The 15,487-nt window shown below is 41.1% G+C and overlaps 1 protein-coding gene across 10 annotated transcripts in view; it reads left to right on the top strand.

Moving 5' to 3' along the window:
• The first annotated feature begins 7,120 nt into the window (after positions 1 to 7,120).
• Positions 7,121 to 15,487, top strand: part of LOC310721095 (solute carrier family 24 member 2) — a 62,838-nt gene continuing 54,471 nt past the window's right edge. For 3 of the 10 annotated variants that reach the window (XM_083532391.1, XM_083532389.1, XM_083532387.1), the window contains exons 1-2: positions 7,125 to 7,367; positions 10,453 to 11,348. In XM_083532391.1, coding sequence (XP_083388517.1) covers positions 10,557 to 11,348 — 792 coding nt within the window. In that variant the 5' untranslated portion in view covers positions 7,125 to 7,367; positions 10,453 to 10,556. Of the gene's footprint in view, positions 7,368 to 10,452; positions 11,349 to 15,487 lie in introns of all 10 variants that reach the window. The other 7 variants (XM_083532383.1, XM_083532385.1, XM_083532388.1 and 4 more) reach the window with 7 other exon arrangements.

The raw sequence follows: 15,487 nt of genomic DNA, 5'->3' as shown, positions 1-15,487 counted from the left end.
TCCTGTTGGAAAATTGCAGCGCCTCGGCTTGTTCTTCGTCTGTGATGGCGGTGTGCGTATTCCAGCGCTACCTGCAGGACTGGAGGGTGGTTTTGATGGGACCTCATATAGTTAAGACTACAACAGAGATATTTCTCCCATCTCCTACAAAGCTCCATAGTAACAGAACATTCCAGATAGTGTTCTGAAGCAGATCTGTAGGGATCATAGATGTTTCACCATCATTTTGAGGAAATGTGGTGATATATTTGGATGCTGTCGTCCTGCCACTCTCTTGTTGATGGTGGTCTATTATCCCAGAGATCCCTCATGTGTGTTGCCAGAAGGCCTACAGATGTCACCATTCCCTTTCCATTTTTGAGGAACATGAACTTGTCCATCAGCTTGTTCACTGTCTGTATAGTCTTCACTTTCATTTAAATGAAGACTCCATTGTGTGAACTTTTGTGTTACCCATTTCTATTGTGTTTATATTCTTTCTGTTGATTACCATGTGCATTTGCATATTTGAATATATATGTATTTCAACTCATAGCGTTTGAGTTTAAGGAAGGTTACACCAAGTCCACACTAATACGTGTTCATTCGGAAATCGTGTATTTTTCGACCTTCTGTCCACACCGTGGCGCCGTTTTCAGTCAAAGGAAACGTAGCTTTCCAAAGTGGATCAATTTGTAAATTCGCATCGCAGTGAAAACTGAGGCTTTCGAAGAAAAAAAACGACAACGGATTTTTAAGCTACGTCTTCGCTAATCCTGGTAAATGTGAAAAAGTAGTTTTCATGGATAAAAAAACGCTCTTTCCACTTCCGTTTTCGAATATTTCCCAAAAGTTGCTCAGCCGCACCAAAAGGTCTGAAAATGTTTTCTTGAAACGTGGCGAAAATACAGGGACGTGAGGGTTTTTAGACAAAAAAAAAAACGCATTTTCAAATAATATCCGGAATATCGCAGTAGCCAAAAACAGGGATGAGGGTGTACTACTTTTTATTCCATGATTTTCTTTTTTTTTTTTTTTTTGGGAACTTCATGCTGAAGTCAAGACAAGTCTGCTTTTCAGGAGGCTTTCAGTAACCATGTACGATACATAGTGGAAAGATTTAAAGCAGGGGTCACCAGCATGGTTCCCGTGGGCACCAGGTCGCCCGCAAGGACCACATGAGTCGCCTGGTGGGCCTTTTCTAAAAAATAGCTCACCATAGTCCCACTTATCAGTGAGCTGCATCTAATTTCTTTTGTTGGTATTCTTTTTTAAATCACACTGGCATTGGTGTGAATTTAAAAATGACAGTATTAAAATATAGATGACTAGATATAAATAAATATCATTAATTATTAATAATTAACATATAATTAAAGGTAAATTGAGCAAATTTGTTATTTCAGAACTTGTGTGTTATTTGGATTGTGTGTATTAATCTGGTAGCCCTTCACATTAATCGGTACCCAAGAAGTAGCTTTGGGTTTCAAAAGGTTGGTGACCCCTGGATTAAAGCGATCCATGAAACACAACACTGGAACAGTCCAAATATTCTATGAAGACATTACAATGTTAATTCGCTCATTTTTCTGTAGCGTTTAACTGATCATCTCATTCATTTGGAGCAACAGAAATTTTTGTCGAAATTGGATTATTTTATGTTTTCTAGTTGATTTATTTGTCCTTGAATGTAAATTGTCTCAGGTTTCCCTCACAACACCCTGCCATCTTACATTGCAGCCTACAGATGTCACCAGTCTCTTTCCATTTTTGAGGAACATGAACTTGTCCATCAGTTTGTTCACTCTCTGTATAGTCTTCATTTTCATTTAAATAAAGACTCCATTGTGTGAACCTTTTGTGTTACCCGTTTCTATATTTATATTGCTTTTATATTCTTTCTGTTGATTACTATGTGCATTTGCATATTTAAATATATCTGCATTATATGTATATATTTTAATATATGTTTAATCTTAGTGTATAAGTTTGTGTAACATTTGTAGATTTGGAATTGAATTGTGTTAGTGCAGGTTGTGTAATAATTTAGATTCTGTACTTTTTGTCGATTAGGTTTTTTCATTTAGACTTTGGATCTTGCATGTGGTTTAAATTGTGTTGTTAATTGTGTGTGTGTGTAATGTTTGATTTCACTGCTTTCTGCGTGATAGAAAGTTTGGTTTGTTTTGTGCTGCGTCGTGTTTCTTCACGTGAAACTAAATTGTAAATTGGGATTAGTATCTGGGCGGTAAAGTCATTGTTGCTTTGTGGGTTTTTATGCTGAGTTTGTGAGTGTACATTGTCCGTTTGTACATTTCATTCTTGTGTTTTTACCAGAATGGACCATGAAGCATTGCACACTCAGCCATCGCCACATTGCTGATCAACTACTGAACTGTGAGAACACAAAAGCAGGATTTAACCCACAATGCAACAGGTCGTAGTGTGTGTGTGTGTGTGTGTGTGTGTGTGTGTGTGTGTGTGTGTGTGTGGTACTACGTAAATCACACACACACACACACACACACACACACACACGTTTATTTACCTAAACATTAACAGTTTGAGGAGGATACTATATGAAACACACACACACACACACACACACACACACACACACACACACACGCACAGAGAAGCAGAAATGGATGAGTAAGTGAATGCTGATAGACTGGAAAATGCTACAGCACAAAAAAAAAAAAATCCTGACCTGTTAATCAATCAGACTGCTAACAAGAGAGAGAGTGTGTGTGTGTGTGTGTGTGTGTGTGTGTGTGTGTGTGTGTGTGTGTGTGTGTGTGTGCAGAAGGATTTTTTGCGTGTGTGTGTGTGTGTTGTTGAGCATCCTGGGCATTACCTTTATAAAAAGATCTAATTTTTCCAAACATTTACCAAAAGTTAAACCTCAGCACGGCGCTCAAATGAATATCTCTGACTAGAAACCAAAAGTCCTAAAAGGACACTGGGAAACGCTGACCTCAGCAGAAATTGTTGCTTGTCTTTCTGCATCAGTGGAACCCTGGATTTGATCATTTATACGTTTAAACTTGTTAATAAAGGAAAGCTATAACTAATCCAATGAATAATCCAATTTAATACATTTTGAAACATAACTGCGTTTGTTATTGAAGTAAAAAGCTGGGTTGCCAGATCAACACTGGAAAACCCCTACAAAACCTTAATCTCTCCAAACTACTATACGGTGCTAAGCATTACTGCAAAATATACATTTTAAAAGTTGAAAGATCTTGCGCTAGAAAGTGCTTCTCTACACAATAAAATTATAATATATAAAAAGCAACGGTAAAATATATAAAAATAAGAATGTGTACATAAATTTTTTTTCAAATAATAAAGAAAACGGAATTTATGTAAGATCATTAATTAGGACATTCATGCCAAAGGAAAAGTTTATAAATCTAAATAATTTTCATAATATTAATTTATATAAACGAGTGCTCTGACTAACTGATCTACGATGAAACTTTAACTTTTAAGTTGAAAGATTATTGTTTTATTATATTATCACATATCTATATACCTTCTTTATGGCTCATAGTGTATGGACACCTGACTATAAGATTAGTATGTTCTTCTTTTTAAACATCCCATTCCACATTTAGTCCCCATTTGCTGTTTCAGTGACCTCCACTCATCTGAGAAGATGTTCCACTTGATTTTGTTAGTAAAGTCGGAAACATCAGAATGATAAAAAAAAAAAAAATAAAAAAAAAAATCGTGATTTCTAATCAGGGCCATGCTGTTGGCACCAGATGGGCTGGTTTGAGCATTTTAGAAACTGCTGATCTCATGGGATTTTCACACCTCTTGAAGTCCACACAGAATGGTATGAAAAAGTGTGGGTGGAAACACAAAAGAAAATAACAAACTGCCAGGACCTTGAATAATCAAGTGTGGTGAGCGGAAAAGCATTTCGGCATGTCCAAAACACTGCACCTTGAGGTGTCCGGCTACAACAGTAGATCACATCAGGTTCCACATCTGTCAGACAAGAACAGGAATCATGAGCACAGACTAAATTAGACCGCCAACCTGGCCATATTGCAGTCTATTTTTCAGCTGTGTTTGAGTGACGGGCAGATCTAGAAAATTATTTATGTGGAGGCATGAGATTTATAACGGGTGGCAACACTGAAGCCATCATCCTTGCATAGTTCTTGTGGATTCAAGGTATAAAACACATATTCAGTGTATACCCTGGGGTGCACAATTTTATATTGGTTTCTTCTTCTTCTTCCGGTTGCTCCCATTAGGGGGCGCCACAGCAGATCATCTGTCTCCATACCCCTCTGTCCACTATGTCTGTATCTTGCAAACCAGCTACCTGCATGTCTTCCCTCACCCCATTCATAAACCTCCTCCTTGGCCTTCCTCTTTTCGTCCTTCCTGGTGGCTCCATCCTCAGCATTCTCCTACTGATATACCCCATGTCCCTCCTCTGCACATTTCCAAACCATCTCAATCGGGCCTCTTTCACTTTGTCCCCAAAATGTCCTACATGCACATGCGAACTTGTTTCTAATCTTGTTCATCATCGTCAACAAAAATCTCAACATCTTCAGCTCTGCTACCTCCAGCTCCACCTCCTGTCTTTTACTCAATTTCACTGTCTCTAAACCTACAACATCTCGGGTCTCACCACAGTCCTATAAACTTTCCTTTTCACTTTTACAGATACTCTATCACAAATCACCCCTGCTATCACTCTTCTCCACCCACTCCACCCTGCCTGCACTCTTTTCTTCACTTCTTTAACACACCCTCCATTATTGTTGCACTGTTGACCCCAGGTACCTGAACTTCTCCACCTCTTCTCCCTGCAACCACACCACTCCACTGCCCTCCCTCTCATTCACACACATGTACTCTGTCTTACTCCTACTGACTTTCATTCCTCTTTTACTCCAGCATGTACCTCCACCTCTCCAGGCTCTTCTCCACCTGCTCCCTACTCTCAACACAAATCACAATATCATCGGCAAACATCATAGTCCATGGAGACTCATGTCTGACCTCGCCCTTTAACCTGTCCATCACCACTGCAAACAGGAAAGGGCTCAGAGCCGATCCTCGATGCAGTTCCACCTCCACCTTAAACCAGCCTGACGTTCCTACTGCACATTTGACTGCTGTCACACTGTCCTCATACATGTCCTGCACCACCCTCAAATACTTCTCTGACACACCTGACTTCCTCATACAATACCACAACTCCTCTCTCCACCCTGTCGTATGCTTTCTCTAAATCCACAAACACACAATGCAACTTCTCCTGACCTTCTCTATCCTTGTTAATCAACATTCTTAAAGCAAATAATGCGTCTGTGGTGCTCTTCCTTGGCATGAAATCATACTGTTGCTCACAGATGGTCACCTCTTCTCTCAGCCTGGCTTCCACTACTCTTTCCCATAACTTCATGGTGTAATTGATCAACTTAATTCCCCTGTATTACTGCGGGTCTGCACATCTCCCTTATTCCTAAAAACTGGTACCAGCACACTCCTTATCCATTCTTTAGGCATCTCACCTTTCAGAATGGTAAAGCTGGTAAAAACTCCACTGCCATCTCTCCTAAACATCTCCATGCTTTTACCGGTATTTCATCTGGTCCAACCAAATTTCCACTCTTCATCCTCTTAATCGCTGCTGTCACTTCCTCCTTACTAATCCTATTCACTTCCTTCTTCACCATCTCCACCTTATCCAACCTTCTCCCTCTCTCCTTGTCCTTATTAATGAGCTGCTCAAAATACTCCCTCCATCTTCATAACACACTCTCCTCACTAGTCAACATTTTTCTATCTGTATCCTATTGCTCTAACTTGCAGCACACACTGTCCCCTGCCAACGCCTTACAGTCTCCAATCTCCTTCAGGTTGCATCTTCTGCATAGAACCTAGTCCACCTGTGTGCACCCTCCTCCACTCTTATACGTCACCCTATGCTCCTTCTCCTTTTTAAAATAAGTGTTTACCATTTATTCATATGTTCACCTTCTACCACCTCATCTAACTCACTCCAGAATTTTTCTTTCTCCTCCATCTCACATCCCACTTGTGGAGCATAAGCACTGATGACATTTATCATCACGCATTCAACTTCCAGCTTCACGTTCATCGCCCTATCAGAAACTCGCTTCACCTCCACTACACTCTTACTGTACTCTTCGTTCACAATCACCCCTACACCATTTCTCTTTCCATCCACACCATGATAGAACATTTTAAACCCACCTCCAATGTTCCTGCTCTTACTCCCTTTCCACTTGGTCTCCTGAACACACATCTCTACCTTTCTCCTCTCCATCATATCAGCTACCTCTCTCACTTTACCAGTCATAGTACCAACATTTAAAGTACCAACCAGAACCTCTACTTCTCCTCCACTTCTCCTTTCCCTGCTGTCTCTGTAGACGTCTTCCTCCTCTCCTTCTCCTCCTTTGGCCAACAGTAGCCCAATTTCCACTGGTACACTTCTGGCTAATAATACCCATTATTATGAAATTACGGAGTAAAGTTAGGAGCTTTGAAGATGGATTCGGACTCTTTTTAATCTCTAATGTCTGCTACACTGACTCAGTACTACAGTTTGCATTTGATCACCATCACCGCACACTTTAACAACATTTAGCTGCAATGAATGGACATTCGGTGTCACCCAGGTGAGGAGGGGTTCCCTCTTGAGTCTGGTTCCTCTAAAGGTTTCTACCTTATGCCGTCTTGTTTTTTTTTTTCCTTGCCACAGTCGTCACCAGCTCACTCATTAGTGTCAAACTTACACATTACGCAAACTTAAAATATTATTAATTTTTTCTCACCACATTATCTGTGTAAAGCTGTTTTGAGACAATGTTCATTGTTAAAAGCGCAATACAAACAAAAGTTAATTGAATTTAATTGAACTGCATATAGCTGTATAAGTGATCCTGATCAATTGATGTTAAATATGTAAAAGCTAAGAGCTATTCCTTGCCCCTGGTGTGATCTCTTCTGCTTTAATATCTCCTGTGATCATTTGTCATGGCACTTTGAATATGATTTATTGCACTATATAGCACTTTTATATCTATACTTACAGAAAGGCGCATCTCTTTAATACCCATACAAGAGGTCAAACAAGCGGTAAATCAGGAGGGGTTGAGAACGGTGGGTCTGGCAACATGGCTTTGCTCCGGGGTATCTGGTTAGGAAAGGCGGAACGGGCTCCACCCCCCAGACATCATCACCATCACCAGCATCAGCATCAGCACCGCACAGAGCGAGCGAGAGAGACGGAAAGAGAGAGAGGGAAAAAGGGGGAGAGGGAAAAAGAGACAGAGAACTCCTGGGCTCTTAACCTGCTGCTGCTGGTGCTTCTCTCCATGCATGTGAGTACTCATTTCTACTCATCCCTGATAACTAATGCATGGTTCATTCATGGATTTGTGTATTTTCGGTCTCTTCGTTGTGGTCTTCTTGAAAATGACATGATATGTGTGTGTAATAAAGAGAGAGAGAGAGAGAGAGAGAGAGAGAGAGAGAGAGAGAGAGAGAGAGATGCTAACCTGAACCGAAACCCCAGTGTAAATGTGCACATGCTGAAGTGCGGCTTCATGTTACAGCGTTGAAGCTGCGCTGCATGGGTTTAGAGGGTTTAAGGTGAAAAAGCTTTCCTCTAATCCTGTTATAAAGCAGCTCGGTCACACACAAATCCAGCTCTGTTTACTCTCCAAGGAGATGGTGGACATTAAAGAAAACCAAAATCCTGCTCATTCATGGTGCTGAAAATTTCAGTTCGAATTTTATATATATATATATATATATATATATATATATATTATTATTGATGTTATAACTCGTGAGCTGCTGGCAAAATAAAGTACAGCAGGAACAAGACTTTTGAAAAACAGTAAAGGGAGTCAATTCTGTTTTTTTTTTCTGTATTATTCAAACACTTTTTTTTATTCAAATCAATTTAAAATGTTGAAAATGTTGAAAAACGTACACAATTTCTTCACTCTTTTTTCTTTTTTGTTAAATATGACGCACTTAAAGATTACGATTGATTCGACCTTTATATATGGAGTCAGATATTCACGGATTTGCTCGAATAGCAATATAGATGTGCATAAGTTCTTCTTCTAATTAGATATTTTTTTATAATCAAACAATCAAAATCATTTTTAATGGCAAGTATCATCAGTTGCTAAAAATATATGAAAAACTATTAAAACAAAAACCCTAAAAAAAATTATAAAATAATAAATAAATATAAAGACATTACTATAGAGTTTGTGGAAATACTTTAATTTAGATAATATATATTGGGAAATTGGGAGCTCAGTTGTTAAAGCTCTGAGTTACTAATCAGAAGGTTGATGGTTCAAGCCCTGAAATTGCCAAGCTGCCGCTGTTGGGCCCTTGTGTGAGGCCCTTAACTCTGCTTTAAGGAAGGTGTATCCTGGTTGACCCCAGCTTCCTAACATCACAGGGATATGTGAAAAATAATTCCATTGTGTTGTAATATACATGTGATGAGTATAAAACCCATTTATATAATATCTCTTCAGCATATTGCTAGCATAGAAACATGAGCTAGTGCATAACTATTTTTCCATTCTAATTATTCCTCTTATTCTTATTCTTCTTTTTGAAAACGTATCTAACAGCGTTTGTAGTCGTTCTAATGGACGATTTATTAAATTATTTATTTCGGAAAAGAGCTTTCCTAGCACGGGAATATGAAAGACCAAGAAATAGACCGTAGCTGCTGTTTGACTAGTACCTGTGTGGTTCAAGCTGACACAGGACAGGAACGTTGAGAAAAGCTGATGTGTGTGTGTGTGTGTGTGTGTGTGTGTGTGTGTGTGAGAGCCGATACATACATGCAGAACGTCTCAGGCTTTCTCGATTTTATATCGTTGCAGTTGGCATCCTTTCTGCTTCAGAGCCGCTTTCGGTAGCTGATGGGAATCAGCCGTTTCTACAGTAACAATAAGTGTTATTGCTGTGCTGCTCTTTTACCCCCAGACCTGCACATGTGTGTCAGCCCGTTAATGTTTTGGGTTTTGACCGATGCAGGGTCATATGTGGAGCGTGAGACAGTCACAATTGTTGCGGAGGGATGTACGTGAGGGAAATGGCTTCGTCTTTTTATCCCGAGGCTCTTTTGACATTGGTTTCATTGTGACCTTGAGCATACGTACACAGCTGAGCACAAGATCCAGGCAGCTCTGTGGGACTTTCCCATGGGTCTGTTCAGGCAGTCTCTCTCTCTCTCTCTCTCTCTCTCTCTCTCTCTCTCTCTCTCTGTCTGTCTGTCTATCTATATACACTATATGGACACAAGTTTATCACCTAACAATTTGGTGCTTTCTGAACATCCCATTCCAAATGTAGTTCCACATTTGCTATTATAATAAACTCTATTTTTCTGGGAAGATTTTTCGCTAGATTTTTTGGAGTGTGCTGGTGGAGATTTGTGGAGATTTGTAAAGATTCATTCAGCCAGTTAGTAAAGCCAGGTACTGAAAAGGGACTGGAATGCAGTCAGCGTTCACATTCACTTCTGTTTAATAAGCAATTGAAGCTGTATTGCAGGAGATCTTACACTTCAAACCATGGAAAACAGGTTGGAACAGGTTTGGGTCTCCTAGTTCAAGTATCTACAGAATCCACCGACATCTCACACAATTGTGTGCCTCAGAGTTTGTGCGAACAGTTTGGTGAAGAAACAAGTTTGGGAATAAAGAACCAAGAAATGTTTCCTTTTGCGGAAGAAGCAAGAGGTTTGGGGAGGTGGTAGCTTAGTGGTTAGGGCATTGGCCTTTGGATCTGACCACATAAAGTCTGGAATTCTGCATACTTTAAATGGTATCATTGGTCAAGCATGTCATGGTAACACTGGGTTACCAGGGTTCCTGGGTCGAGCCCGAGCTCACATTATTATTAAATGTCCTCATAGTGTCTGCACATGTTTCCTCTGGGCTCTCGCATTTTTCAAGCAGTAGGAGGATTAGCAAGTCTAGGTGAGAACGAGCATGGCATCCTGAGTGTATTCCCCTCATGCTTACATTTACAGCATTTGGCAAACACTATTATCCAGAGCACCTTACAACCGAGCACTTGAGGGTTAGGGGCATTGCTCAAGGGCCCAGCAATGGCAGCTTGGTGGATTTAAACTCACAACCTTCCAAATCCAAAATTCAATGCCATAACAATTAAGCTACCACCTCTCCGGTGCTTTGCTGCTCCTGGAAACCACATGTGGAAGGTGGTCTCTAACTGAGCACACATGATATGTACAGCAAATTTGTACAGCGGAAACAGCTGTACAAATTCAGCTCGCCTGAGTGGTGGTAACTTCCCTACTGGTAAAAAAAAGTGTTTTTGGTTTGTTCGTGTACCACACCAAGTCGATTCACTTGTAGGCTTTCAAGTAACCATTCTCCCTATTTTTGTTGCACTTTCCAGGCTACTATGAGGAAACCACTGGAGCGGTAAAGATCTTCCGGAGTTCCTGCACAGCAGCGGCATGTATCGTGTGTGCTAAGACGTACTAAGCCGAGTGTTGCATCATGGGTCAGCGATCACACCCCGTTGTCCGGAGGAAGCTCCGATCTGCACGGGTACTTGCACTCTTCCTTGGGATCTTGGCAATAAGCTCTGTTTCCTTCTCCGTCGTTGGTGCCTTTTTCTCCTCCCCATTCTCCTCCACCCAGTCCGAGACACCTCATGCCCCTGCTCCTCACAGGACTCTCCTTTCAGTTAGTGTTAGCAATGCCTCAGGGTACCAGGGCGATTACCCCGAGGACTTGTTCACGTTGGAACAGCGTCGTCAAGGTGCAGTCATCCTGCACATGTTGGGCATGCTGTACATGTTCATCGCGCTGGCCCTCGTGTGCGACGAGTTCTTTGTCCCTGCCCTCACGGTCATTACTGAGAAGCTGGCCATTTCGGACGACGTTGCCGGGGCGACTTTCATGGCAGCCGGAGGTTCCGCCCCTGAGCTCTTCACCTCAGTTATCGGCGTGTTTATCTCGCACAGCAACGTTGGCATCGGCACAATTGTCGGCTCGGCCGTGTTCAACATCCTGTTCGTGATCGGCATGTGCGCGGTGTTTTCGCGCGAGATCCTCAACCTGACCTGGTGGCCGCTCTTCCGTGACGTCTCCTTCTACATCCTTGACCTGATCATGCTCATCGTCTTTTTCCTTGACAACTACATCAGCTGCTGGGAGAGCATTACCCTGCTGCTGGCTTACGCTGCCTATGTGCTCTTCATGAAGTTCAACTCCCAGGTGGAGGGGTTTGTTAAGGGCTTGATGAACCGCAACCAGGTGGTGGAGGTGGCTGAGACGCAGCCTAAGGTGAGCTGCCTATTGTTTTTTCTAGTTCCTCAAGGTTCTCACTCCTCCTCTTTCTTCTTCTCTCCTCCTTATTTTAAAATCGCTCTTTCCTTCATCCCTCTTTCCCCCTCTCCTCCTTTGCCTGAAAACCATTTTTTTTATTGATCATTGGCTTCCTTTCCAACTTTGACTTTTGCTTTTTAAATCTCTCTTCTCTTCTCTTCTCTTCTCTTCTCTTCTCTTCTCTTCTCTTCTCTTCTCTTCTCTTCTCTTCTCTTCACTTCTCCACTTCCTTTGCATCCCTTTTTTTTCTCCAGTGCTTCTTCTCTTCTCTTCTCTCCTCTCCTCTCCTCTTCTCTTCTCTTCTCTTCTCTTCTCTTCTCTTCTCTTCTCTTCACTTCACTTCACTTCCTTTGCATCCCTTTTCTTTCCTCCAGTGCTTTTCTCTTCTCTTCTCTTCTCGTCTCTTCTCTTCTCTTCTCTTCTCTTCTCTTCTCTTCTCTTCTCTTCTCTTCTCTTCTCGTCTCTTCTCTTCTCTTTTCTTCTCGTCTCTTCTCTTCTTCTCTCATTTGTATCTAATTTCCTATCTCACACTTCTTTGCATCCCTTTTATTTCCTCTAGTGCTTCTTCTCTTCTCTTCTCTTCTCTCCCCTCCTCTCCCCTCCTCTCCTCTTCTCTTCTCTTCTCTTCTCTTCTCTTCTCTTCTCTTCTCTTCTCTTCTCTTCACTTCTCCACTTCCTTTGCATCCCTTTTTTTTCTCCAGTGCTTCTTCTCTTCTCTTCTCTTCTCTTCTCTTCTCTTCTCTTCTCTTCTCTTCTCTTCTTTTCTTCACTTCCTTTGCATCCCTTTTCTTTCCTCCAGTGCTCTTCTCTTCTCTTCTCGTCTCTTCTCTTCTTCTCTCATTTGTATCTAATTTCCTATCTCACACTTCTTTGCATCCCTTTTATTTCCTCCAGTGCTTTTTCTCTCCTCTTCACTTCACTTCTTTCTATTTTTATCCTTTAATTTCCTTTCTTTGTTTTCTCCTCTTTTCTACTTTCCTCTTCTCTCACTTTATTTTCCCCTCACTTTTCTCATCTCATCTCCTCTTCTCTCCTGATCTCTCTGTCTTCTCCTCTCTTCTTTGCTTTCATCTCTTAAGATAAATTACTTTACATCTCACATTCTTTTACCTTCACTTGTTTCTCTTCTTCCTTTACCACTGCTCCTTTTTTCTTTGAACATATATATGAACATATATTTTCATCCTTCTCTTATCCTCCAATGCTTGAACTACCTTTTTCTTCTTCCTCCTTTCTTCTTCTTCTTGTCCTGTCTTTCCTAATTTTTACCTCCTTCTGCTTTTTCTTTCATCTCTTTTTTCTCTTTCAACTCTCCTCTTCATTTCCCATCTTTGCTTCTCTTCCCTTTCCTCAAAATTCTCTATTTGTCCTTTCTATTCTCCATTTTAAATCACTTCATTCTTCTCCTTCTCTCTCTCTCAAGATTCTTTCCTTGTCTCCTGCTCCCCTCTCTGCGAACTACTCGACATCCCTCCTACTTTTTCTTCTCCAATCATCCCCTTTCTCCCTATTCATCCCTCTCTTTTCCTTCAATCCTCTAACTAACTTCTTTTCTGCTGTCTATCTTTCTCCTTACTCCACTCTTCCTTTTTCTTCTTCTGCCTGTCCTGTCCTCACCTCATGTCCTCTATCCTCTTGTCCTTGACTCACCCCTCCTTCCCTCCATCTTACCCTTATCTGCATATCTGTGTTTCAGGATTGATCACCTGGTACTGATAGAGAGAAAGAGAGAGACAGAAAAAGAAAAAGACAGGAAGACATAGACAGTTTGATAATGCACAAAAGGGTGACAAAGTGAAAATCCGTGGTAAAATTTCAGGAGTTCACCACCACAAATCGCACACCAAAGAGTCGACCCTCTAGGTTGCCTGGCAACAGGTAGCGGTACTGTTAGCAGGCGAGACGGCTTGCCTCTAACTCGAGCACACAAAAGCCTGCAATCATCGCCGATTATGTTCCTTATAGTGTAGAGCCGGATTAATACTCCGAACTCCGTCCGCTCAATCTCACAGACAGTAAACACATTCGAATAATATTTCGGCAGGACGGAGGTCTTCTTAGGCTCGTGTCTATCGAGGTCTAAGTTGAGCTCTGAACGTCATCCCAAAATCATTTTGTTCATTGGGAAAAAAAAAACAAACGAAAAAAACCCCAATGTTGATCTTGCACATTTATCTCACTTCCTATCTCACACTTTCTCTCCACTTCTTTTATTTCCTTCCCTCGTTCTTATTCTCTGGTCCTCTTTTTTCTCTTCTCTTACGTTCCCTTTCCCACTCTTTCCCAATCTCCTCTCCAATTCCCATTTTTGCTTTGTCCTCCTTTCCCTCAAAATGTACTCCTTCTTTTTGTCCTTTTTCTTAAAACAAATGACTCTTCATCCCTCCTTCTTTTGTCCTTTACTCATCTCTCTTCTTCCATTACCGCTCCTCCTTTTTCTTTGCCTGATCAATTAAATTTATATGTAATATGAGTAATGTATAAAGTGCATATTGAAGTCTATGCAAGTGGGCAAACTCTCAGGGAAATCTGTATATTTATATATTTAATCAAATACATTTTTATTTGTAGAGCACTTTTAACAATGGACAATGTTTACAAAGATAAAGCGGTTACAACGTGGCATAAAAGAATGAAATTTCTTTATAATTGTAAGTTGCTCTCTAACGAGCGAGAGGAACTTAAACCTCTTAAACCAGACTTAAACCAGAACCCATTCATTTCAGTTCCATTATTGCTGAGGTGTACTGTTCAATGACGGGCGCTGTTCATGCAACCTGTGGTCCTGAAACATTGTAGTAGACTGTTGATATTAGTTAAAGTCTAAATCCAGCTTTGAGTTGCTCAGGAACTTCATGGATCTTGTGTTATGTGTTATGTCATACCAGGGTTTAATTTCAAGTCCTCGTCTTCTCACAGAGTAGTCTCCGATTGAGGAGAACTCCATCCAGAGGTAGGGATGAATCACGCAGTTCCAAACAAAAGAACAGGACAGGAACATTAGTCACTGAGGAGCATGTTTAACTAAGCAAGAATGTGCTTAACACTTGTCACATGTACATTATGGAACAGTGAAATTCTTTCTTCACAGATGTTAGGAAGCTAGGGTCTGAGCGCAGGTTCAGCCATAATACAATGCCCCTGGACCTAAAGCCCCCCAAGAGTGGCAGCTTGGCGATACCAGGGGCTTGAACCCTCAACCTTTAGATCAGTAACCCACAGTCTTTCCCACTGAGCTACGACCTTCCCGTAGTTGTTTCATTTGCTCGGTCAGTACAGCGGAACTGCCTGAATCGTCCTTGTTAAGTAAGATGTGAAATTTGGCATGAATATCAGTGTGAGATGATTGAGAGCGAGAAACTAGCAGGATGTTGTGGGATTGTGTGAAAGTGAGAGAACATCATATCAGTGTGTCTGAATGTGTGTGTGTGTTATAGAGTGGCAGGTGAACATGGTAACGTGTCATCGATGTTTTGCGCTTCGGCAGCTGCAGGATGATGATCTATTCATCAGTCTGATCTGCTCTATGAGTTTGTCGCACTTTAGAGTGAAGCAAACGATCACTTCGCACTCATCGCTGCCATGTACTGAATTTTCCCGATGCATGATCTCGGAGTTTGGGTTAGCGAGTAAAGAGCACGTCCCCCGTCTTAGTGGAAACGTAGCCAATGAAGGGGCTCTCAGCGTACTTCGGCTAATGCGGGATCGTTCAAACTAGCTACACTGAACAGATTGTGTCCTACTTAGAGACATCATAGTGTCTTCCGTGTTGCCTTCGCTAGCGCGATGAAGTCCATATCCAAACATGTCTGTAATTTCGCATTTAGAATTTAGAACACCTTAAAAAAAAGTACGTTTTGAAAGGTTAGTGGTTCTTAGCTTCACAAAACACCTGCACTGGAAGATTCTACCTAAAACTTTGAAGTGTGACAGATAAGATTTGAGGTTTATTTATTCTGGATTTACAAACTTTTAGTAAGAACCTAAATAATGTTTAAAGATCCAGGAAAAGAACATAACATAGTTGTCCAGTTCCCAGTGTGTGCCTGAGATAAAAAATGTAGGTACTGTATGCTTGAACATATATTAGTCCTCTG

Source organism: Silurus aristotelis (assembly GCF_946808225.1).
Source record: "Silurus aristotelis genome assembly, chromosome: 27".
NCBI classification, from domain to species: domain Eukaryota; kingdom Metazoa; phylum Chordata; class Actinopteri; order Siluriformes; family Siluridae; genus Silurus; species Silurus aristotelis.
Note: the sequence above shows the minus strand (reverse complement) of the source record. Positions and strands in the feature narration are given on the sequence as shown.